The sequence below is a fragment of the Paralichthys olivaceus genome, chromosome 16 (assembly GCF_024713975.1).
Source record: "Paralichthys olivaceus isolate ysfri-2021 chromosome 16, ASM2471397v2, whole genome shotgun sequence".
Lineage (NCBI taxonomy): Eukaryota > Metazoa > Chordata > Actinopteri > Pleuronectiformes > Paralichthyidae > Paralichthys > Paralichthys olivaceus.
Window position 1 is genome coordinate 2706141 of NC_091108.1, and position 24602 is coordinate 2730742.

The 24602-nt window shown below is 42.3% G+C and overlaps 3 protein-coding genes and 1 non-coding gene across 8 annotated transcripts in view; all 4 read right to left on the minus strand.

Moving 5' to 3' along the window:
- cadm3 (cell adhesion molecule 3) overlaps positions 1-436 on the minus strand; it is a 77429-nt gene extending 76993 nt beyond the window's left edge. For all 5 annotated transcript variants that reach the window (XM_069511814.1, XM_069511810.1, XM_069511809.1 and 2 more), the window contains exon 1: positions 148-436. The gene's annotated coding sequence lies outside the window, so the exon portion shown is untranslated. The remainder of the gene's footprint in view (positions 1-147) is intronic.
- Positions 437-2267: 1831 nt separating this feature from the next.
- On the minus strand, positions 2268-2341 carry trnar-ucu (transfer RNA arginine (anticodon UCU)). The gene has a single exon. It is a non-coding gene; the product is annotated as a tRNA-Arg (tRNA).
- A 1814-nt stretch (positions 2342-4155) lies between these two features.
- sdhc (succinate dehydrogenase complex, subunit C, integral membrane protein) lies at positions 4156-9017 on the minus strand. Its single transcript, XM_020105376.2, has 6 exons — positions 8914-9017; positions 7163-7219; positions 6934-7035; positions 5874-5935; positions 4707-4870; positions 4156-4417 (listed from the first exon to the last, which is right to left on the minus strand). The coding sequence occupies exons 1-6, from the start codon at positions 8928-8930 to the stop codon at positions 4313-4315; spliced, it is 507 nt and encodes a 168-aa protein (XP_019960935.1). The 5' UTR covers positions 8931-9017; the 3' UTR covers positions 4156-4312.
- Positions 9018-10135: 1118 nt separating this feature from the next.
- atp1a2a (ATPase Na+/K+ transporting subunit alpha 2a) overlaps positions 10136-24602 on the minus strand; it is a 32792-nt gene continuing 18325 nt past the window's right edge. Inside the window, exons 13-24 of the mRNA XM_069511815.1 lie at positions 23739-23848; positions 22483-22658; positions 19856-19992; positions 19168-19318; positions 18227-18395; positions 17236-17390; positions 15114-15237; positions 12768-12913; positions 12528-12658; positions 12275-12376; positions 11943-12034; positions 10136-10516 (exon numbers count right to left, since the gene is read on the minus strand). Of these exons, the coding sequence (XP_069367916.1) occupies positions 10488-10516; positions 11943-12034; positions 12275-12376; positions 12528-12658; positions 12768-12913; positions 15114-15237; positions 17236-17390; positions 18227-18395; positions 19168-19318; positions 19856-19992; positions 22483-22658; positions 23739-23848 (1522 nt within the window). The 3' untranslated portion in view covers positions 10136-10487. The remainder of the gene's footprint in view (positions 10517-11942; positions 12035-12274; positions 12377-12527; positions 12659-12767; positions 12914-15113; positions 15238-17235; positions 17391-18226; positions 18396-19167; positions 19319-19855; positions 19993-22482; positions 22659-23738; positions 23849-24602) is intronic.

The window sequence follows — 24602 nt, forward strand, 5'->3', positions numbered from 1 at the left end:
GAAAAGCGTCAGCACTGACAGGTGTCTCCACACAAACACAGACACACAGACACACACACTAACCCCGGACAATAACACAAACTGCAAAGCAATGCACGGCACCAACCAAACACACACATGCGCGCGCGCGCACACACACACACACACCGTTATATTCCGCCTCCGGTGTCCGGTTTTGCTCGCTGGGCTCCGGTAAGGTCCTCGGTGAGGTGCCTCCTCTGATGCGCAGCTTGTCCGGAGCCTCCTCACAATCTGCTGTTATCGACTTTTCTTTTATTTGATCTCCTTGTTCCTTCACTCGACTCCTTGTTTTTCTTCCTTTTTGTCCTCCTCTCTCTTTTTCTTTCTCTCTCTCTCTCTCTCACTCTGTTTGTATCTCTATCTCTCTCTCGCTCCCTCTCCACGGCTACCGTTCACTGCAGCAAAAACAGTCTGTCTGAAAGGAGAGAGGGGAGGGAGGGAGGGAGGGAGAGAGAGAGGGAGGGAGGGGACAAGGCAGAGAGAGAGGGAGGGAGGGAGGGAGGGGGGAGAAGAGGGGAGGGAAGGGAGGGGATTTTAATACGATTTGGCCCGTACCACAGGGATAACAGGGCCAGAGCAGGGGCCTACAGCCTGAGCGCAACGTGGAGATGGAGCAGATAAAAGTGTGATCTCACTATCCACAGAAAATCATCATGATGTCCCTGTACCACTCCACAGCGAATAAACCCACGACCTTATCAAGCTTTATGGGATCTGATTGGCTCCTGTGGTCGCTCCTCGCTGCAGTAAGATTCCCACCTTTTCTAAATCACAGGCCCAACATGTTGAAATGTTCCTTCATACTTTATCTCCAGACGCGGCGGCAGCAGCAGCAGAGGTCACCCCAAGTTGACAGTCACGATTCTCATCGGCCTCTAATGTTTCTTATCATCGATATTACTGAGCTATTATTCCTATCTTACAGTGAGGCCCAGCGCTGCTTCCCGTAGGCCTGATCATTTGCAGCGTGGTAACGATAATGCCGAGTCCTTGGCCTCGTGGAGATCTGTCTCAGTGGATCCTGCTGCCTGTGCCTTAAACGCTTCCTTTTATTGCGTCTTTCTTTAGCTTTTATCGCCTCAAAATTTGTATAATAACCCTCATAATGTCTGAGCATGATGATGTTTATACCCCCTGAATGGCCAGTTTGCAAATACTCAGCAACTCCATCACGGAATTGTCCCTACAGATGATGTTTTCATGCGCTGGGCCCGTTTGGGAATGAGGATCTGCGGGAGGGAGAAGGGGAGGAGGGAGGTTCAACTTGCCAGAGAGGATTAAGGATTAGTTTTACTGGCGGATTAGGTCTGTGTGTGGGGAGGCATGATGGGGTTAAACATGGATGCAGCCGCACGACAGCCCAATCAGTGGTGGCGGCGGTGACAAACTGAAAACCGGGGGAGGTGGAAGCCATGGGGAGCCAGGAGGAGGTCGGACCAGAGAGATCTTCAAGCAAGCAGCTGATTCCCACACTTGGAAAAAGTAAATAGGCCCAGAGCTGCTGCGGCTGCTGCTGCTGCTGCTGTGGGCCTCTATGCATGTGTTGAAGGGGCAATGTGGATTTCTTCCAAAGCAGAATCTGAAGTGCACCTTCAGGGGTCCTTGAAATGATTCCAGGAAGGTCCCAGCATGCAACTGAATTAAAAAACACACAGCGACTTCTGCAAGTCTGCCCTCGCACCGCCACACTGTAGTTAGTCTATAATTCAAAGCAAAATCTGCATGCACACAAAATGTTGAGACGACAACGTTTTCTGGCACTGAGTCATTTATGTTCCAAGTAATCCGAGGTCTTTATCTCCCCCTCTGTCCCTAAACCAAATGGGAGAATGGGAACGCGGCATCTGGCGCCATTAAACACATGTTACGAGGACAGAAAAGGGGCTTTAAAGGTTTTGTTATTGGAGCTGCGTTATTTAGAAGCTTTAGCTGTGGTTTTAAATGAGTGGAGGTGCCTGTATTGGGCTCCAGTGGAGATCTGCTCCTGCTCTGCTCTCAGGCTTTGTGCTCATTAGAAATCTGCATATTAAAGCGCTGACCTTTGCGCGCTGAAAAGGCTCGTGCATGTGAAATCTCCGTGACAATTCAGCCACGTGCACCGAGTGGCCGTGTGGTCCTCACAGCTTTTATCCATCCGTCTATTCCTTCACCCACGAGCAGCCTTGTGACACAGCCTGCAAAAATGTCTCCTCATTACTCCATCACTGTATTTCCTCTCATCCAAAAGGCAACACACTTCTACATCACATCTCTGCCGGGACTCGAACCCGGAGCCTCTGGATTAGAAGTCCAGCGCGCTATTCCATTGCGCCACAGAGACACAGCCACGTTTTTCTGATCAAAAGCGTCTTCACACCCCTCCTCTCAGCCCTGCACAGCACCCTCAGCATCAGGACCACAGGCCTGGGGAAAAAAAAGTTACTCTGCCGCCCGGTAGGGGGTGCTGTCTCCGCGTAATCCCCATGTGCGTCACGGGAGACACGGCCCCCCCCCCCTCTCTCTCTCTCTCTGCAGCCCATTGCTTTCACTCAGGTTATCTCATCAAAACATGATGGTGATATTATCAGGGCAAAGGCACATGATGGAACATCTTACATCGTAAATGCATCGATAACTTTGAGGCACGGCGCTCGTCTCCTCGCAGGGTGAAGCTCCAGTGAACATCTGTTTCTTTTTCACACTGTAACACATATTAAGAATAGAAAATAACTTTAATGTACCAGCTGACCAGTACAATATAAAACCAGACAAATAGATGGGAAGACAAAACATTAAAATTTTAAATAGCAGTTCACTTTCTGTGGGTTGAAGTACAGTTAGAGTGAAACAATTAGTTAAAAAAAACGTAAGAACAACAGTAAAGAGACTCTGGGTTAAAATGCCGATGGCAAACTGGATAAAATACAAAATATATTCTGTTGCCAGTTTCCACAGACTTGGTGCATAAATACAGTTTTACACGGAGCAGAGGTCTGGCACTTTCTTGTCAATCACAGCAGCACACAGCAGGTTGATTGATCAGCGCAGCGGGAAATGTGTCTTTAAGATGGATTAGACTCAATGCAGGGAAACAAATTCACCACGAACAAGAAGTCAGATTTTAAAAAAAGAGCAATTTTGCAAGTGTAGATTTTACAGATGACAATTGGTTTGAGGTGACAACGGTTAAATATAGAAATGCTCATCTGGAGCTCATATAGCTCTGAGGGGAATACAACGATCAAAAGCTTTATATTAAAAAGGCTTTTTTTTTTTTTGCTGCGTCCTTTATAAACAACGTGTTTGATCGTATGTGTGACACACAAATAAAAGTGCGAGCAAATGCAGCCCGACAGGCGTCTCCCCTTCAAGCCACCAGGAGCAAAATGATAAACCAATTTTGTTGGAGTGAGCTAGACTAAGTGGTTGTGTTGTTTCTTTCAGTGGAAGTTTGCTTGATCTAAACAGACACATTCTAGAACCACTGCTACAAAACAGTGTGAGTGAGCCCCCCCCCCACCGAACGTTCACTGTTGTTTCTTGCCCCCATGCGCACTTGTACTGTACCCTACATAAATGGGAGTTGGATCTGACATTACATCACTTGGTAGCTTTTATTCTCACTGCAGGACAAAAGCTGTTCAAGTGCAGTGTGTAGCTCCTGCACGTCTCAGCGGGGAGCGAGGCCTGAGGTAGGGAGCCGGTGAGGAGACTGTTCTCATACACGGCTTCCACCACTGGGCTGCCACTCTGTATTTCAGCCTCGCTCTTTCCCCGTGTTAAAAATGCATCTGAGCAGCTGCAGTCTGGAGAAGGTAAAATATGAATGACGGTCTACAGTAAACAGCCGCTCACACACACACACACACAAACAAACAAACACACATTCCTGTACACAGACAGCACCAGAGCACTTAGAGCATAAAGTGATTAATGAGTGTGACGTCACAGCACTATTAGACAAATTACATAAGCATATAACATGTAGGACACGTCTAATTTTGGCCGCCGGCGGTTGTTCACATCGTGAACAAGAGCAAAATAAACCAGGTCACATTTGCATGCACTTTGCACCCTTGCTGCATTTGATGACCCCAAAGCTTTCCACAGTATAATTAATTCCAAGGGACAAAACATGACAACACCTTCTCTGCATACAGCATAATATAATCCTTTATTTAGTACATCTTTTAAATGGAGCCTGCAGCAGGCCAGAACAGAACATATACACAAAACATCATCTGTGTGCATTCAGTCCATATTCCCTTCAACAACTCTCTGGTTTCCTTCTTGCTCGTCTTGTCTCCTGCGCTCAGAGGAGAGCCAAAGCGATGGAGGTGATGATGGACAGACCAATCACTGTGTAGCCGGTGCGGTAGACCTCTGGGATTTTGAAGCCCTTTCCGATGTCCCAGTACTGATTTGAATAATAATATTTATAAACAAATAAAAAAGGAGAGAGAGAAGGAAGATACTTTAGTACACGAGACACTGTCACTTTATGAGTGCTGACAAATATAATCCATTTTCTATTAAAACAGTAAAATAAGCAAACATGACAAAAATGAAAAATGTGACAAATTACAAAGTTCACATCGAACAAGAAACACGGTAATGGAAACAAATGACCAAAGAACATCAATTATACTCTAGTATGAGGGAAACAAACAATTGATGGGTCTATGAATAAAATTATGAAGTCTTACCAAGTGGCGGACGCCATTATAGGTGTGGTACGACACAGGGAAGGCGATGCCAAACTTGGCCAACCCGATGAGAAAGGGGCCGACAGACAGCGAGTGGATCAAGTCCAGGTAGTATGGGTAATTGCCCGGCAATACCAATGCTAACATCGCAAAGGCTGAGATGGCTGCACGTAGACAAAAGCAATAAAAATGAGATAGAAGTTTGTGTGTGTGACTGTATACTGGAACTTGTTACATGCATTTCAACAAGAAATGAACACATCAAGGACCAAAAATACAAATAGAATCTGTGCAAACTCCTGTTAACAGGATGTCACCCTGCTGACCGCCACACTATTACCAGGCTCGTCATCGGCGGCCTGGTGCTGCTCTCAACAGCGGTGTCAAAGTTTCTGCTTCTCAGCTGCCATGATGATTGAAACACATAATGGCAGGAGAAGTGTTTAATGATTTCCATGTGGAGGGTCTGAAGTTAATAAACACAAAAAGTGTAGATACACAAACAGACAAAACACTGCATGTGTTTATAAACCACCTTTAAAATGAAACTTTATAAAGTTTCTTACTTTGGATGGATTTTTTTCAGTCAGTGCATTCAGTACGTTTTCCAGCCCAGAATGCTGATTTCAGACACTGTGATAAATCATGTGTGATATTTTGGTGAAGTTGACACCGAGCGAGTGACTGTTTATGAGTCAGAGTGGCCGTTGAGGGCCCTGACCCTGATTGAACCCATTGACACAAAAGCAAAATTGAATCCAGGTTTTGCAGCATGACACATCAAGGTCAACGCTGCTGATGTGCGATGTCACAGTAACACGGGCTCAAGCTTTGCACCAGACCAGCGGCTAAAAGCTATCAGCAGTCCAGTGCTGGACTTAATTCTCTCATGCAAAGGGTTGAATTGTATTGAACAACTAGTGTTTTATAATGCCAGTAAACGCTCTTAGCAGAAATCAATAAGAGATGGACTAAAATGCCCTGAAGAGATTTTCAGGGTCAATCAAAAGCTGAGAGAATAGCTTCACATAATAATAACAAAAACAAGGAAGGGCTCAGACATGTTTTATAGTTTTTTTAAATATAATAAATTGTTTTAGGACAAAACCAACAGAAGGAAACAGAAGACGGTTAACTGATAAATCTATCTAGTCAGGGATGTGTTACCTCCGCTGAGCCCCACACCAGTTCCTCTGTGTGTGACCGACATCATCATGGGGACGGACCATCTGCACCACAGAGGAAACACAACACATTCATTATAATTGCAAACATATATACAAAGTGCACAAAAAACTGCAGCATGGAGTCTACAGTCACACCGGCAATATTGTGTAGTGAAAGTGAAAAATTAATTGTCGAGTCTTATAGACAAAGTTGTGCAGAAACAACAAATGCAACAAATGTCGGCCTCAGCAAATTATTGACCTGGCTTTTAAGGGGGCGATGCTATACTAGCTGCAGGAGCATTATGAAAATTCCCTGTGACATCACAACCATGTGGAAGTATCGGCCGCACCTTTGACTCTGGGTATCAGGAGCGTGTTTTCCGTGGGGGAGAGAAACTCCCATTACCACAGACTTTGGGTTTTTTAAACCATGCAGAACTTTGACACTCAAAGAAAAATCCTATAGGACACAGTAAAGGAAAGATAAACTTAAAAAAGTGCGTTTTCTCCTTTAAAACAGATGGTAGCGAGTGATTTAAATCACTAGATCTCAAATGTTACAAACAACCACTGGGTGAGGAGCAAAAAATGCCAGAGACAAAGTGCCCGGGCACAGTTGAGCCATAAAAATGATCCCAGATGACTGATAAATGATAAAATTAGCCAGAAGGGAAACCTGGTGAGAAACTGCAAGGTAGACATACCTTCTTTACTTCAGATTTTATTATTCTAATAACTGCCTGACAGTACATCACAGTACTTATTGCACTACATGTATCCACAGGCATACAAATCTCTGGTAATGGGGGCTTGTCCTGCTGTTTTATAAGCATTAAAAGATTGAAAAGACTGCATGATCTGAACTGCAACATCATTCTCAACATGGATAATGTGCTGCAGGAGACTTTTATTGTCTTTGAAAATATGAAGCTGAAATTGTAAAACATAAATGGAGCATATGGTTTCACTTGAACAACTGAGTCATCTCCATCCTTCATTTGAGAATGTTTTCTGAACAACAAAAGACAACAGAGCTGTATGTGGGACGAGGGACATACTTGTAGATGCTGATATGAGGAGACATGGGTCGATTTAATTTGGAATTTTTGGCCCAGAACTTGTTCATCTCCTCCTTCGCTGTGGTTCCCATTGGAGCCGCACTATAGTGGAAAGAGAGTTGGGATTTGTATATTTGCATCATTACTATGACAAGTTGCATCATATGTTATGTTGACATAGTTCTTGCTCTTGTTTTCTCTCACACAAACACATGCGCACACAACTCACTGTCTGTAGATGACACTGTACTGTGGTCTGAGACACACACCCTGACGAGCAAATGCCCTAAAAACAGAAAAGAAGAAAGAAGTTTTTAAATTTATATTTAACATCAGGGTCAAACACTTGTGAGGAAAATCATACAAACACAGTATCTTGTACACAGCAAGTTTAGATGTTGTGTTAATAGGACTGTTTGAAAAAGAGTTTCATGACAAAAAATATAATAAAAAAAATGACAAGGACACAAATGTTGTACAAAAATAAGCATGGTATTATGAAAATTATCACATTTATTCATGAATATATTATCGTCTGACAAAACAATTTGTAAAACAATGTACAATATTCAATCTACTTCGCTTCCGTTACCCTGATCAGACATCCTACACTGATTGTAAGTTTTAAACAATTCAGACAGATTCTCATCTATCAGGAACGACATCGAACCCAATTTCTTTGTGAGACATAAAAGTGACTTAAAATATACGGAAACATTAAGAACCATCTTAAAAGGCTTCCTCAGCCCACACAGTTTGGATCTTAACATCAGGGAGTGAACTTAGAAATCATAAAACTGGGGCAAGTTCTGCAGGATGTTGGAAGAACCAACCTGCCCACTACCTGGGAAAACTGCACCAGGAGAATAGGTGCAGTTTTAAAGGTAAATGGTCGTCACATTGAAAATTGACTTTATTAATTTCTTCTGTTTACTTAAACAAATGAAAACATCTATTAATGGCATTCGTTATAAAGTCATTCCCACTGTTAGTTTGATTATCGTACCTGAAGCTTTTGTACAAATCTATACTGATGAAGATATTTACCTGGAACATATTCAAAAGCAAAAGGCGTGACCTTCACACACTACAGCTTCCAGCGTGTACAGCCTATAGGACATATGCCTGTAGATCTAAAGCCCTTGTTTATATTTGGTTAGACTGCATTTAGCATCATTTACAGATAGATTCTAAATTGAGATGAAGGAATTATCATTACGACTGAGTTATTTTTGCCTCATGCCCTAGATTATAACCCAACCACGTCCATGTACCATTTTAAATAACTTGAAGGAAACAATGTGACGCAGTAAAGTCAGATTTCTATCTTTAAGACAATTAGTTTCCGGCGGATGATCACTTACGACTCAAATCAATCTTATTATAGGGAACATATCAGAGGAGGAAGGAAATCACTGCTGAGTTGAAGGAGAAAACAAGAACAGGAGCAGTGATAACTTCGATTTTTTTTAAAAGACGAGGTAAAGGACATTGTGCTTCTCTGTAACTCACACCTGTGGTTCATGAAGGGGACAAAGTTCAACAATAATCGGACTTCACACAGTTGTTAATATTCTGTCCGTGAAGGCAGCACCGTGTAGCCACGACGGGCTGTCGGCTAACACCAAGCTAGCTCAAGCTAAACCCTGTTACTGGAGGGTAAGATAACAACGCACATGACGGTTGGATGAAACAAACCGAACAGTGTGAGTCCGTCACAAATGACAATCAGACACAAAGTCAACTTTCAAAGTTAGCTCTCACACCCGACAGCCGTTAGCCTGCTAGCTAATGTCAGCTAGCGACAGGTAGCTGCATATTAACGACACACACGGATAAAAATACAGAATAAAGAGCAACAGTCCGCCGCGTTAGACCAAACCCTTGCCTGCGGGTGTTGCTCGCGTGTTTCGGTTGCTAAGCTAACCCACAAATATGACTTTAAAACACACGAACACTGTGTAGCACAGATGCACTGACCTTAGCAGCAGCGCCATGTTTGACAGGCTACGAGCGGAAGTGACGCAACCGGATGTTGTTGTTCCGCCCGTTTATGTAGATCCGCGAGGGCGTGGCTCGAGAAGGTCAGAGCCGGTCACGGTGACAAAGATGAGATGGTGGAATTCTGTGATTTTACTTTTCTGTCTCTCTCTCTCTTATCCCTCTTTCTTTCTTTCATTTGATCTTTTTTTTTCATTTGATCTTTTCTTGCATTTGATCTTCCTTTGATTTGATCTGTCTTTCACATGAATGGGTTTTGTTTTCAAACCACCACGGTTTCTAATTTACCTGTTGCACCATCGGTATTTTCGTTGGTTGTGTTTTGTTTGATTACGTGTAACGGTAACACGACTACAAAAGTCAGCAGTAGTAATTAGTGGAAAACAAACACTTTGTAGTTCAGACGGTGTCCTTTGTTTTAAATCTGTTTTGGTGTAACCTTCAACTCAGTCAACAACGCCCGAGCAACTGGTGTGGGGCTCAGCGGAGGTAACGCATCACTGACTTGATAGATTTGTCAGTTAATCGTCTTCTGTTTCCTTCTGTTGGTTTTGTCCTAAAACAATTTATTATACTTTAAAAAAAACAATAAAACTTGTCTGAGCACTACAACGACTCTCAGTAGAGCACAAACCTCTGCCGAGACCCAACAATCCCCTTAACTTCAATCAAGCCTCAAAGCTAAACCAGCAGAACAAGGCAGATCATGAAATCATAATCTCTTTAGCAGAAGAATGATCGGTTGAATAAAAGTCAAAAACAAATCAAAACCTGCCTCCTCATGAAACCACATTCAAATCCACTAGATCTGGATTTTTATTTGGATTGCACACGCTCATAAATGTCAGTTGGCTCAATTTGTTTGAGTTTTTTCCAGTTAGATCTCTGAATTATTCCCTGGGTAATAAGTGGGAAAAAATGCCTCATACATCTCTCAATGTAAAAGAAAGTAATGAAAGAAAAATTTTGTCCAGAATTGCCCACAAATAGTATATGATTTAGATAGATAGATAGATAGATAGATAGAGTACTTTATTCATCCCCTACTTTATTCAGATCTATATAATCGTACATGGCCCATTTTCCAACCAACATGTAAATGGACAGGGGTGAAAACAAAACCTCCTTAATGGACGTTATAATGAGCAATAAAAGCAACAACAGAGAACAAATGAATAATAAATGAATCAGAGGTCAGGGATATTTTGGAATATATTTTATTTGGTAAATTTCATACAATAAATGACATTATTTACTCCTACAGCCAAACAGGCCATGATACATCAATTTGGTAAAAGCGTATAAGGCACAAAGTTGTTCTGCTGGAAATGTTTTCTGAGAAAACCAAAACTCAAAGCAAAGCTTATTTTCAGCAGTTTTTTTTTTTATAATAACCAGATTTGTGAACCATGTGATATTACAACTCACACACACACACACACACACACACACACACACAAACACACACACAGCTCTACCCTGCCAAACATACATATGCATGCACCCCCACACACTCTCACAGACACACAATTCACATGGACATTGTATGAATGTTAATAATATGTCTCCTGCTCCACCCAACCTGGAAGATAGAGACAAAAACACAATATGAGAAAGAGACAACGTGCGAGAGACCAAAATGACAGCTGAGCAGTTTTCATAATATCCTTTTGTGTCGCTCTATTTGTATTCATCTCGTTGCCTTTGTCTCTGTACATTTCCAAATGAATCCCCTTATAACTCTAAGAGTCTGATCAGCAGCCCGTGACGCACAGATTAACAGAAATGATTAACTGTCACTATAAATTGTATTTGTCTCTCCGTGTCTTGCCCCTCATCAGACGAAACACCGCGGCAGTGAACAGATTCTGAGCCGCAGTGTGTATGTATCATATGTGTGATCTTTGGGGCATATCTCAAGTGTCTTCATCATCCTGCTTTAATTTCCTTTCTCATCATTTGCTGCTGTTTCTGCTGGTGTTGGACAGATATTATCTGTTTCCTGGTGCGAGGTTACGAGTTGACGGAGTTAAAAAAGATTTCTGCCGAAATATTTGTCATTTCGCACGCTGCACACTGCTAAAGATTTTTACCTCTGGGCCAAAAGAAGAATCACTTAATGTTTTTGTGTATTATTGTTTTTCTGCTTTCATCAACAAAGCTGGGAATATCTTATGTTTTCACTCGTCGGTTAATGAGCGAGATGTTTTCAAGAAGGCTTTGGTTGCAGCTCAAAACTTACATCAAATTAAATCACAGGGTTGAAGCGTATGTGAGGTTTTCTTGCTGTTTTATCCTCCATTTATTGAACAGAAGTCTAACTGCTGGGCTGCAATGCATTTACAGGCTATTCTGTCAGAAATCAAAGCTGGGAGACAAACAGTCATCAGTCAAGTGTTGCGAAGGCTACAATTTTGAAAGCTATAGGGAATTGTTCAGCATCGAGCGGTTCTGCTGGACGCCTGATGAATTCCTGCTGCCTTGATAAGGGTTAGAACCAAACCAGCCTATCTGGTTGAATGTAAGATTAACTTGCAGGCAAGTTCCGATTTTGTAATTTATGTAGAACTGCCAAAGAGTACGTTAGAATCTTCTCAAATCATGGACTTTATCCCAAAACGGAGAAGTGAGAAAGATTTCACGGCAGCTGTTTTAGAAACCAATGATTAAAGCCTAAATCCTTTGTCGTCAATAATCATCTGTAATTGTTAATATTATTTCTTAAAATGTGCACCAGCACTTTCCTTTTTTTTTTTTTATCTCAGTCGAAATAGCTCAAAGATCTTTTTAAGAATTTCTCTTGTGCTGTTTTAGGATCCTTCAGGTCAGATCAGCAGAGCAGAGGTGAGATAATTCCTACTGTCTTCTCTTACGAGACCTTTATTCTTCCTGACGGACAGTAGCAGTGCTATCCTGTCACTTGGCTTTTTTTTTATTCTTCAAGCTTATTAACAAGATAAATAAGGTTGAAACCTTTTAATCTTGCTTTCTCTTTAATAACTGCTTACCTCCAGGGGATATCCTCAGAATTAATTTACGGACCTCATCATAAATGAAGATGAGGAGACTGTATGGGAAGGCACAGAACCACCACATCGCCCTGAGAGGAAGGAGAAGAAATAAAAAAAAGAGTAGAGATGGATAGAGTAGCAGTGAGTAACAGGCAGAGTGCAAATCATTAAATTCATTGCAGTCATTTTTTTAATATTAAGGATAACTAGGTGGTGTTTAAAGAGAGCACAGGCTTCTTTTAAAAGACAAGAGTGACAGGCTAACAGGCAGCCTCCCTTTAAAGAGGTTATTTCTCAGTTAGATGGAGTTGTGAATATGCAGAGCGTACTTCAGGGGGTACATGCGTAAGGCGACGTCCATTCCCGGGCAGTAGGACAGGAAGGCAGCAAGAGCCGTCTCAACAAACAGGCCGAAGATCAGGATCCTGTTCCTGTTGAGCAAAAAAAACCGAGAACTAATCAGAGAGAGAACCAGGAAGGACTGATCTAGGATGAGGCTAATTAAAGGAATTCTCACTTATTTACACTTAACCCTTACATCCTTCAATCCTTTTTCTTCACCCTGACCTTACTATCACTTACTTCATGCCCTGCTGGAAGAGGGAGTTCCTCCTGGTCTTGCAGATGATCAGATCAGCCCACTGGACGACCACGATGCTGACGAAGAAGCTGGTGTGGCAGGTGAATTCAATGATCTTCCTCTGCTCATAAGTCTGCCGGGCCGACAAACACACACACACACACACACATTGTATTTTAACTTGCACGAGTGTGGAAATATCCAAAGGGTTTCATTGGTTCTACTTTGTCCTCACTCCTTACCCACTGCTGGCCGTAAGTATCCTCCACGTCATTGACCTCGCGGGCGTCCCAGTCAATGCGAATGCCCACTAAGGTTATGGGGAGGAAGCCGTTCTCAGCCAAAATCACAAAGTAGGTGAAAAATCCTCCCAGAGCCTGGATCATGCCTGTTTCAAGAAATGTGAAGGTACATTAATCTGGGATCAATGACAAACCTAAGTCTGTTCTGTTCCCTGAACACAAGGATTTATTTTAACGATCTGTAATTTCATAGTAATTGTGTAGGAAGTTTCCCTGAAATGGTAAATTAACTGTATTTATTTTGTGTGTTTCCAGCCTCATCAACCACTCAAGGCACTTAATAGTGCAATTCACATTCAATTCAGGAGGAAACTCCAGAATGCAAAGTAGAGGAGCCAGGGAACGAACCAATGACCTTCTGATTAGTGGACGACCCTCTCTAAAGCATTTACTTTATGAAGTACTGGGTGCCAGTCATAGAGGAAATATATAGAAAATGGTATTATTTATTTTAGTCAGTTATAGTTGAGATTATTATTAATTTCCAGTAGAATTTCCTTGAATGAACTGCTCCATTAATACCCAGGACAACATTCAAGTGGTTTATAATTACCTCCGCCAAAGAGGTAATTAAAAACCCTCTGTTGGTTTGTGTGTTGGTTTCTTTGGTTGTTTGTCAGCAGGATTATGCAAAAACCACTGAACAGATTTCCACGAAACTTGGTAGAAGGATGGGACATGGGCCAAGAAAGCGTCGGTTAAATATTGGCAGGGATCTGGACAAAGGAACTGATCCAGGACATTTTTTTATATTCTTTAACATTGGGAAATATGGCAGGTTTATTAATTTTTTTCTTACATTTTCAGAGATATACCCATGAATAATGGATGACTCTCGATGAAAAGAAATCAGACGATGAGTGTGAGAGATTTGTTGTGGCTTGGTTGAATTTAAGACTGTTGGGTTAACTCTATATCTCAGGTTTGTGTGTTGAAAACCATCCCAGTCGACCTGAGGTGTACTGAACAGGAGAGTTATTCAGTATAACACTGTCTCTGTGTTCGTGATAATAACTTGAAGATCAGACGGGTCCTTCAAGGAAACAAGAAATGTAATAGGAAACTTTACATGACCATACATTAGGGAGTCTTTGCCATTTTATTTGTGTTTTCACAAGTTTAAGAAATGGATCACTTAATATAAGATGGCAGTGTAGGTCATGTCCAATCGGATAGAATAACAAATCCTTCTGTTTTACCACAGTTATTGGAATAAAATCATCATAACTTGACTTATGTTCCTGCAAAGTGCACAGTAGATATTTAGCCTCCTGGTTTTTGTCACTTCATATATTAAAAGAAGAAACAGGTGAATATATCTTCCTCCCTCTGCCCTCGACGATGTTCCCATCTGTAAGTAAATGCCTCCAGACAGCTGAAGACAGCTTTAATAGCCAATGGTGAGTTTTAATTTCATGTTTCCAAATGAGTTTTGTCTGAGAGGGTGTAACATTTTCGACATGATGGACTTACTTTAGGGCTTAAGTCATCACAAATACAAAACCTCCACAAGCACTGATCAAGGATTTAAAAGATGCTAATTACTCATCTCATTCATTATGTCGTAAAATTAAAACCCTGCATTATTCTGAAACCATTACAATAGCAAATGTAACTGTGTTTGTTTTCTGCTCATCTCTACTTTTCCTCACCGGTGGTTACGTGTGATTTTAATCCCACCGTCACATTCATCGCGTGTCGCTCTCGATCAGATCAGATCAGAGTTCACTGCAGAGGTGTTAAGACTTCAAGCTGTAATGTCAGAGCGCTGGTTTGTAAAACGTGATTTGATGTGACCTGCGAAAGTTTGGTTCAAGCAGCGACGGTGTTTTGAACGTGTTCAGCTTTAAGTTGCACGTCATCCATTGGAGCCCTGTCGTATTTTGACCTATTTTAACAGCCTATGAAATTGGGCCAGCCTTTGATTCTTCACTATTCCCAAAACATATAAAACCAGAGATAAAAAGCAAGCATTCAAAGTGAAGCTCCAACCAGAGAAACATGGCCAAGATTAAGAAAATAGTAGCAGGCTCTACTCTCAATTTGCTGTAAATGTCATGACAATTATTTGAAAATTGTGGGACTCTCTCCTGACTCTTGCTCACCTCTATATCTGTTCTCCTGAACTGTAGGTACCTAAACCTTTACACAGGCGGTTAGAAATGACTGATGGATGTTTTTATGCCGGGGATGTTTATAATGGTCATAACTTCACTACGAGAGGCTGCAGCGCTTCAGGTTTAAGAGCCGGGGTGCAGAGAGGGGATGAGACGTAAGAGGACAAACCTATTTGTCCGTAGGCCATGCTGATGAGACGCTCATTGACCAGCTTGTCCGTTGCGGGATTCCTCGGCTGGCGTTTCATGATGTCGCTCTCGGCTGTCTCGTAAGCCAATGAGATGGCTGGGACCTGGGAGAAACAGGGGGGGGGGGGGAACAGGAACGGCTCATATGCATTTGTACACTCATTACGCAGCCTGTTGGATGAATGTGCAGGAATTTGTCTTTGTGGCATCGGTACAAAGGCACAGCGACAGTGCCAAACACGGGGTAGACAGGACACGGCTCTGTTAATATAATATAGCATTCAATCACAGTTTGGAAGGAGAGAAGAAAGAAAAAGGGCAAAGAGAGAGGAAAAGGGGAAGCAGTGACAGTGATGGAGAGAGAGCTAGGTAGAGGATACACAGGGAGAGAGAGACTGATTTCCAAACGCTCATAAAAAGGGAGGGTAGACAGGTTCCTGTAATAAGGATCCTATATTGGCTGGTTTTACCAGGTAAGCAACTGAGCAATATGTGTGACTTAGGGCGGGAAATCTCTGCGACTTAGGAGGGATTTGAGGTGAAGATTTTGGCACAGCGTGAAACTGAACACATGCTCCGTGGTCGACAAATCCAGTTTGTTTTGGTTTTACACTTCCCTGACCCACAGCCGCGGAGAGAGGCAAGCGAGAGGGAGGAGGATATGAATATGCCCGGCGATGATTCTTCACACTTCTGAAAGTGTCCGTGTGTAATATCCACATTTTAGTCTTGAAGCGTTCTCAACTGCGCCACATCTTTGATAAACATCTTTTGCAGCCGTCCTTCTCCACATGGCAGCACTTGCTAAAAATAATCATAGCAGACTCCAAGCGCTGCTTGTTACAGCTAAATCTCAGCAGAGCCCTCAAGCCTGTAGCCTGGAGTTGAACTAAGCTGTTAACAAGCTGTTAACAACCTCACCAGCAGATGTGGGAAATCTGTAGTTTTACTTGTGTACTGTACTATCAACGCTTTTCAGATATTTCACCGCATATTTCGATATTTTTCATTTTGGGGTCCTCCTCTTCAAAGCAGACGTCCAGCTGTTCTCTCCACCAGCGTTTGTTAAATACATGCAGACATGTTACTTTGAAGGGGATGGGGTTTTATATGCAAAATAGGAGCACAAATTAGGTGCTTTTCAACTTCAATCATCACATCTTTAAAGAGAAAAGCAGCCAATAAAGACGCCACCATCCCTGTGATCCCAGACAGCTTAGAAAATATTTGTGAACAAATTTGTCCTGCTGATAGAAAACCACAGAAGTTAGTTTTTTTTCAATCTCACCTGAGTAAAAATAAGTGGAACCGCTTTATTAACAACGTGAGCAAGCTGTTCATCTTTATCTTTGACTGGTGGAGACTTTAAATGCTTCTCGGCAGTTGGTCGTGAGGCCATAATAATACACGCGGCTAAAAAAACCTTTGCCTTCGGCTCCTTGGGACGTTTGACGACCAGTTTCACTTACGTCTGGTGGCTGAAAGCAGGACGAATTAAATTTAAAGTGATGAACACAAGTGAACAAGTTCTTTTGAATATGCCACATTCATCGTGTGCTTCCTTTCTTTTGTAATGATGGATTACGCCCCTCAGGCAAGTGGCGTGCCAGCAACTCTTTTTTTTGATGATGCTGGAAATACAAATGGAGAGACCGACATCTGGAAAATGGCAGCGCAGCGAAATGAAAATCTGTATGTGCGTGTCACACGGTCTTTGTTCTACATCTACAAATGAACGTCGGCGGTTTTCCAAAAAAACGAACGTCTGTCTGTGACTCTCATATCTCAAGAGCCGCATACAGTTTAATGTCCGAGGTCACTTTTACAGTTTCAGAAAGAAATCTGCAACAGGTTTAGAATGGGCACTGCTTTCGTAAATGTTGTTGTGACTTCCTGTAAATGAATATCCAAAAGGCCAGAAGAATATTGAGCAATTAGCGTTCAGCAATCAGTGAGTTCAAACAATTAGTTTTCCAGTTGCGTCCGTTAAGTGGTAATTCTTTCAGAAGCGCATTGATTATTATAATGGTAGAAAACTGCTGTTACGGAGGGACAGAGGGGCTCGTTAAAGGAGTTAGGAGTCACTCTCCCCCACTGCTCACCATGTCGGTGCCGAGGTCGATGCAGAGGATGGTCACTGTTCCCAGAGGAAGAGGAACACTGGCGATGATGAAGAGGAGGAAGGGGGAGATCTCTGGGATGTTACTGGTCAGCGTGTAGGCAATGGACTTCTTCAAATTATCAAAGATGAGACGACCTACAGCGATAAAAAAAAAAAGACAAGGATGAATACTTCAGGCAGAGCTGGGAGAGACTATATTGATATATTATTAATAGTGAGACACCACTGAGTAGATATTGGATGATATATTGGTGACATAAGTCTGTGGTATAGTTTGAATATTGACTTTTTTCCTCATGTCGCAGACTTAATCAAGCTGAAGTGACATTTCCAGACTTATTGAGATAAACTAGATATACAGTGACTGCATTTGACCTCCGACAACCAGAATGGAATTAGTTCATCTTGGAGTCCAACTGAATGTTTGCACCAAATATGAAATCATTTCCTTCAGGTATTCTTGAGATATCGTGTTCAGAGCGGAGCCCGTCCCTGAGGTCGTGCTGTTGAACATTTTGGTTTAAAAAATGTTTATTATGTTTTATTTTTTTTTATTTACACAACAGAGACGAAGTTCTTTGAAGACAAACCTAACAGATCAAATATGTGAGACCTACTTCCTGTTCCCTTATCGCTTCATCATCGTCCCAGATCTGATCCGATAAAAACTCAGTGTCTCCTTCATTTGTTTTAACTTCCGTGACTGAAGTGTGAATTTGAGTCTCAGCTGTTAAACATGATGTAAAATCAGCCACCATCCTTTTCATTTCACATTTTCAATTTTAAGATATGTATTAAAAAAATACTCTCCGGTCTCTGCTGCTGCACCAAAAATGAACTTTGAGGGTTTATTCTAAATCTCCTGTGTCTGATTCTCTGCCTCATTTTTCTCCATCTTGTCTTCCTCTCTCCTGCTCGTTCCCTCGTTCCCAGTCGTTCTCTCATTCCTCCACTCTTTGGCCCTCACTCACCCTCCTCCACTCCCGTCACAATGGAAGCGAAGTTGTCGTCCAGCAGGATCATGTCAGCCGCCTGCTTGGATACATCAGAGCCGGCGATTCCCATGGCAACGCCGATGTCGGCTTTCTTCAAGGCTGGGGAGTCGTTCACGCCGTCTCCTGTCACAGCCACGATCGCCCCCTGCACCCACAAGGACCAGTGAATAAAAAAGTGTCAGGAAAAGAAAGATAACTACCATGATTTAAGCTTCTCTCTCCACTTCCCGCTCCGTCCTCCGCCCCCTTCTGTCTTAATAATGTCTTTTCAAAGCAGCTCTGGGGAGATTAAATGAAAAATGGAATTGAGTTGTAATCATTCAGTCACATGGAGTGAGAGTCGGGGTGAATTGATGCATGACCTCAATATATTGGGACGTGAGCGAGTGCATACACACGTCTGTTTTCAACGACTCACGCACCAAAGCTCACTTTGAGGAGCGGAAGGTTTAATTTGAGTCTGGACTGTGTAGTGTGTATCGTATACGTCAATGATACACACTCACGTTCAGCCATGTTCTCATGAAGAGGAATCCAGAGAGCGTACACACATTTAAACGTGCGCTCATATGCACAAACGCTTGTATTCATCAATTTTGCCACCTGCACAAAGAAACTGCTCAAATACACAAGTTCACACAAACACAGACACACACAGAAAACTGCATTCAGCTTTAAATGGCAGTGACACACACATCTGCACTCACACACAGACACACAACTTTATTCAACCAAACCTCCACACAAACAGAAACATTCATCCAGACTTTATCACAAACCAGCACATGCTTACATTCAGAACCGTTTAAACACACACACACACACTCTCACTGTTCAGCTGTGCACTTTCCAAAAAGGCCCAAACACCCACACACACACGCAGACACACACACAGACACACACTCCTGTCCATTGACCTGTCTCTGGCAGCCCTCGACGATGATGAGCTTCTGCTGAGGGGAGGTGCGAGCGAACACTATCTCAGTGTGGTTCCTCAGCAGGTCATCCAGGTACTCAGAGCTCATGTCCTTCAGGTCCGAGCCGTGCACCACGCAGGCCTTGGCATCCCTGCGAAGCACACAAATAACCACACAGAGAAGAAGTCAGCGGCACCAGGGACAATTATATGCAAAGAGGGGCATTGACATTTTCTTGTTTGCTCCTCAAGTTTGTCTTTCTTCTTCTTCCTCTCTCTCTCTCTCTCTCTCTCTCACTCACACACTCACATAAACCTCCGTGCGAACAAACCTTCTTCGTGCACTTTGTCTAAAGGAATAATTTGACATTTTGGAAAATACGCATATTTGCATTTTTTCAGGGAGCAGGAAGAGAAGTTGAATATCATCCTCACTTCTGTGGCCAGATTGCTAAGTCTCAGTGAACTGGTGGTTTTACAGGGTGTCGTGTGTCAGATTAGCTCTTTGTAGAAACAGAGACTGGTCTTAATCTTCTTATCCAACTCTAGAATAAACACCTGTAAACCCCACGTAATAAAAACCCTCACATTCACACACAGAAGACGCACAATCTCACAGTTACACAGAAGTTATTCTTGTGCACACAAGCTAAACCTAGTCTGACACATGCATGCATGCACACACACACCTGGGGTCAACTTGACTCAGAGGGATGTTCAGTCTATTTGCGATGTCTTCAACTGTCTCGTTGCCCTCAGAGATGATGCCCACACCTTTGGCGATGGCCTTGGCTGTGATTGGGTGGTCCCCGGTTACCATGATCACCTGAGCCCGGGCAGAAGATCCCATAAATCATGTAACATTACCACATTACCCCTGCTGTACCTCATCTGTGCGTCATGTGTCACAGCGGTCTTGAGGTACAGCGCCGCAGCTATAAATCATCCCAACGTGTTGTGTAGTTACACTGAGAAAGAAAAGGCGCTATTAGGGGTTAGCGGTTCACCTCCAGAAAAAAAACGAAAAACAGATGGACTCGCAGGGAAAATAATGGGTTTAAAACCGAAAAACACGGAGTGCGTTTGCCTGTGGCCACCGTTGTCGACAGGCAGGGCAAACTTATTGATATTTTGCTCAGTCTCCCCTCAGTCCATCTGCAACAGCAGCTCAACAATGAGCGCGCCTGGTTTCAGGGAGAATATTTTCATTTCCACTCCACAAAAATATACTAGTTTCAATGTTTAGTGATTAGTTTTAGTGACTTGCAAGCTGCTTTGTGTCCTGAAGGAGCTCTCTACGAAGGCATTGTCCAATTTATCGTAATAATCCGACCATAAGGAAGTGACAGAAATCGACAAAAATAACCTCACTTCTTATTTCATCGCATAAATCTAACACAGCAGTAAAAATCTGCACATGCCTGATGTATACTCGTTTTTTTTTTCTTTCTCTTCCTGTGGATAAAGGAATAAACCTTCATTAAAAGTTAAAGCAATATATTTGGGTTTTGGGAGGATTTGAGAAACAAGTATGTATAACAGTCTAATATACAGACAGTCATATGAGGCTTTATCTCAGCCAAATAATTTCGAACCTTTTATGAAAAAGTAAAGCAATAATAAATCATATACCTTTCTGAAAATCCCCACCACCGCTATAATATACAGCAGGACATAAACAGACTGACTGAAGGAGCAATAAAGTTGGAGCACTTTATATTGCACTAAAGCTTTTGGACTGATGCCAGAGGATGCAGCCGTGCGTTCTTACGTTAACCCTGAGCCACAAAGAAGAACTGTACTTGTACAGACGCGTATGCTAGTATGTAAAAAATATGTTCCTCTCTGTCCGTTAGACGACACACTTACAGCTCAACATGAGAAGACTCGTTCTTCACGCTGTTCTGCTGAGATGTGACGGTTTTTTTCAGCCAGAAAACACGACATCGTCTGCGTACAGTCGAAATTTCACATTTGCTTCCCACGTCTTATTCTATATTTACCCATAAATCCACAGACACAGATATGGCTGAATGATTTCCTGCTCGATGTGTGAAAACAGCCTTCGCTCAACACTTTTAAACACTATTAAACAAACTCTATAATATGATTATTTAGACTTTTCAGGAAACACCGTGAAGTCAAACCTGCTTTAAACCTTCAAACTACAAATCCAGCAACAAATGGAGGAATCTCTGTCAGCTTGTCTGTCTGTCTGTGTTTCAATTTTCTCAACAACCGCTCAGCCGATCCACTTCAAACTTGACGGGTGTATTGCTGAGAACACGAGGAAGGGCAGTGTCGGATGTGAAGTCTTTTGGATGAGCGGTTATCAAGAGGAGCTTCAGAGAGCGATTGCTCCATTTGTTTTAAACTGTAAACGGCGCTCGCTGTTACCATGATATCTATGTTTTCTTTGGAAGTCAGACACAACCTGCAGGCTCCAGTTTGACGGACAGTACACTAGTTCATTCAAATAAACAACATTTCCCTCCCTTCATATTTTTGGAGGCAGAGTTTATAGTTTAACACCTCAGTCAAAACAACAAAAGTAAATCTCGGAGAAAACTTTGTGTTTTGCTCAAGTTTTGTTTGAAACATTCTTTAACCACTTTCCTTCCTCTTGACTGCGTCTACTTCAATTCTGAAGGGAATTACAAAGGCATTTAAAACGTAATTAATAAAGGAAGCACAACACCTATAAGACAACTACAAGACCGGACCTGAAATTGAATGTGCAAAATCCCTTCCCCCATATTTGTATTAATTGGAATTTGATAACCTCATTCAACTCATTACTCAGTTTTGTCTCTGCTGAAAGTTGTTTAACCTGCAGCCCGGCTTATTACTTCTCTGACTAAACAGCTGCTCTGTGTGTATTTGCAGTTCATTAACTTGTGATGGGAATTTAGAAATAAATCGACTGAATCTACATTTTACTCTCATAAAATCTGATATTGGCACAGACTGAGTTCATCCTTAAATACCTGCTTTTTAATTTCAAATAAGAATTTCTACTTTTCCCGTCTTGTTGTGAAACAGATAAGTGTGTACACAACCTCGGAATAACAATCCACACTTGTCTTCTTTTCAAGGCACATCCACTGCACATGTTGTCAGCAGCTTCCTCTGAGCAATTTCATTTATCCATCGATTATCATCTATCGTGCAGTGGCTGCTTGTCATTTGTGCTCCATTTTGTGATATGAAAAGGGATTTGACATGCAAATCCCTTCACTAAAAAGCCTGTTAAATTAAGCCCCAGGAAAGGCTTTTCAGGAACTACAATGAAGGTTGAATCTGTGGAACCAATTACCTTGATACCAGCAGAGCGGCATTTACCCACTGCGTCAGGCACAGCGGCACGCGGCGGATCAATCATGGAGATGAGACCCAGGAAGCAGAGCTGCTCGGTGGGAAAGTTCGTGTCATCGCAGTCGAAGGTGAAGCCTCGAGGGAACTGAGCCGAAGACAGATTCAAGTGGCAGAAGCCTGCGGGATGAGAGGGATCAGCGAGGAGATCGTTCACAACTGACTGAAATGACACCTCAAAGCAGAGAGCAGCTATGGCTCTAAACACTTCTTTAGTATCTTTGATGTCAACTGACAATTTATTTGACTTGTAAAAAGACAAATCTTTATTGACCCAAACAGTGTTGCTGCTCCAGAACACCTGATAAACACAGAGGATGCTCGAACTTTTGTTATTTAAAGTAAAAACACAACCGAAACAAAAGTAAATCAAAAAAGACAGGCTCTGAAAGGCACTTTCAGAAAATGCATTGTCCTCCGGCTGCAGCGACACTTTACCTGACAGCATGAATACAAATCATTTTTAATTTTAAATGTAGATCTGGAGGTTGCAGCTCTGAAATACAAATTGAATAAGCCATTTTTATTAATTCATAATCCGCCGCCCTTTAAAATATGTATCTGCTCAATGCCTGTGGAGCAAAGCCAAATAAAATGCTGCAGATGAAAAAAAAAAAAAACAGGCTCGGTCTAAACATGGCAGAGCTTTTCTCCCCGTCACGACCGTCATCATCTTCACCCTCGGCACAAGCGAGATTTAATAATTAACATGATTTCAGAAGTTCCGCTCCACATATGGCTGTACTCCACCTGCTTCTGTTGACAAAGTGACACCCACTCTAACTAAATGACGGTGGCACATAATCAGTAGCTGTGGCGCTGAGAGCGATGCCAGCTAACCGGTGACATTTACAGAGTCGGTGCACAAAACACTTCGGAGAAACTGAGAGTTGAAGCTCGGTTCTTCACAGACCTCCACGTTCTACATTCAGAAAAGAAAAGAGACATCTCCAACATGTGTAATTTCAGGTTTGACTCCATGCGGCTCTATTCTAGTCACTCTGCTTAAGACCGCGTCACTAAAACCGTCTTCCCTGGATTCGCTGTCATAATAAAAACATTCCACACTTTTATGGGGACATTCGGTGAAACTACCCTGTTTACAAAGGAGATTATAAAAAGTAAGTGCTGTGTCCAACTGCATCTCCCCCGCTACATACTCCCAAACAAGCCGATAATAGATGGTGCCACCAAACGTACCGAGCACTCTCTCTCCGAGGCCTCCCAGCTCCATGTAGGCGTTCTGGAAAGCTTCCCTCCAGTTCTCATCGAGCGTCTGCTCCTGGCCCTGCACCATAATGCTGCTGCACCTGTAAATCATTCACAGAAAATATTTGGACCGCTTCTAATACGCACGATATTTGTAATGTTGTGTCGACAAGCTGCTGAAATACAACCACAACACACCAAACCTAAGCAAAAGTGGGTGATCTAAGGCCTGCGGCTGAACACAGGAATAATATGTGCTTTAAAAAATAACATTGTTTGTGCTTTTACATTTTTAATACAACCATGATTTGAAATAAAAGCGCTGTAAGTTATAATCCATTCTGCATTAATTGTCCATCGAATATTTATACAAGCCGAAAGGTTAATTCTACTTTGCAACACTGGCAAACACAGAGCGCATAAAGAACAGGGTGGAAGTTAGATTGAATTTTTTTCACAGAGCCACACTGAAGAGGAGCGTGTGGCCAAAATCATGAGATCGTCCCATTTAGCTAAATAAATGATTGAGACTGTGCAGACTCTGGCTCCAGAAGACAAACGTGACAAAGTGCAAGATGGCAGCTTCCATTCCTGATATTTACAGGAGGAGGTCTTTCCCCAAACTCATTAGTTCCTAATTAAACAGGTCACTAATGGTTTTTTTTAAGATTGAAGAACAAACACTGAGAGATCTGTTCTCAAGTTTCAGATGGACGATGGTCGTTGGTTGGATCCATCCTTTGTTGGCTCCTGTCTTTCCCAGAGATTTAAAAAAAAAAAAAAAACGTTTCCAGCCTTTAAGAAAAGTCGTTTCCTTCACTACGTCACGGAACAGACGGAAAAAGGCAAAATGAA

Excerpts from the sequence above, each read along its gene's own strand:
- sdhc (XM_020105376.2), bottom strand. Across the intron at positions 4,871-5,873 it reads TGGTGTGGGGCTCAGCGGAG|CCATCTCAGCCTTTGCGATG; the intron begins GTAACACATCCC and ends GTCTACGTGCAG. Across the intron at positions 4,418-4,706 it reads ATAATGGCGTCCGCCACTTG|TACTGGGACATCGGAAAGGG; the intron begins GTAAGACTTCAT and ends TATTCAAATCAG.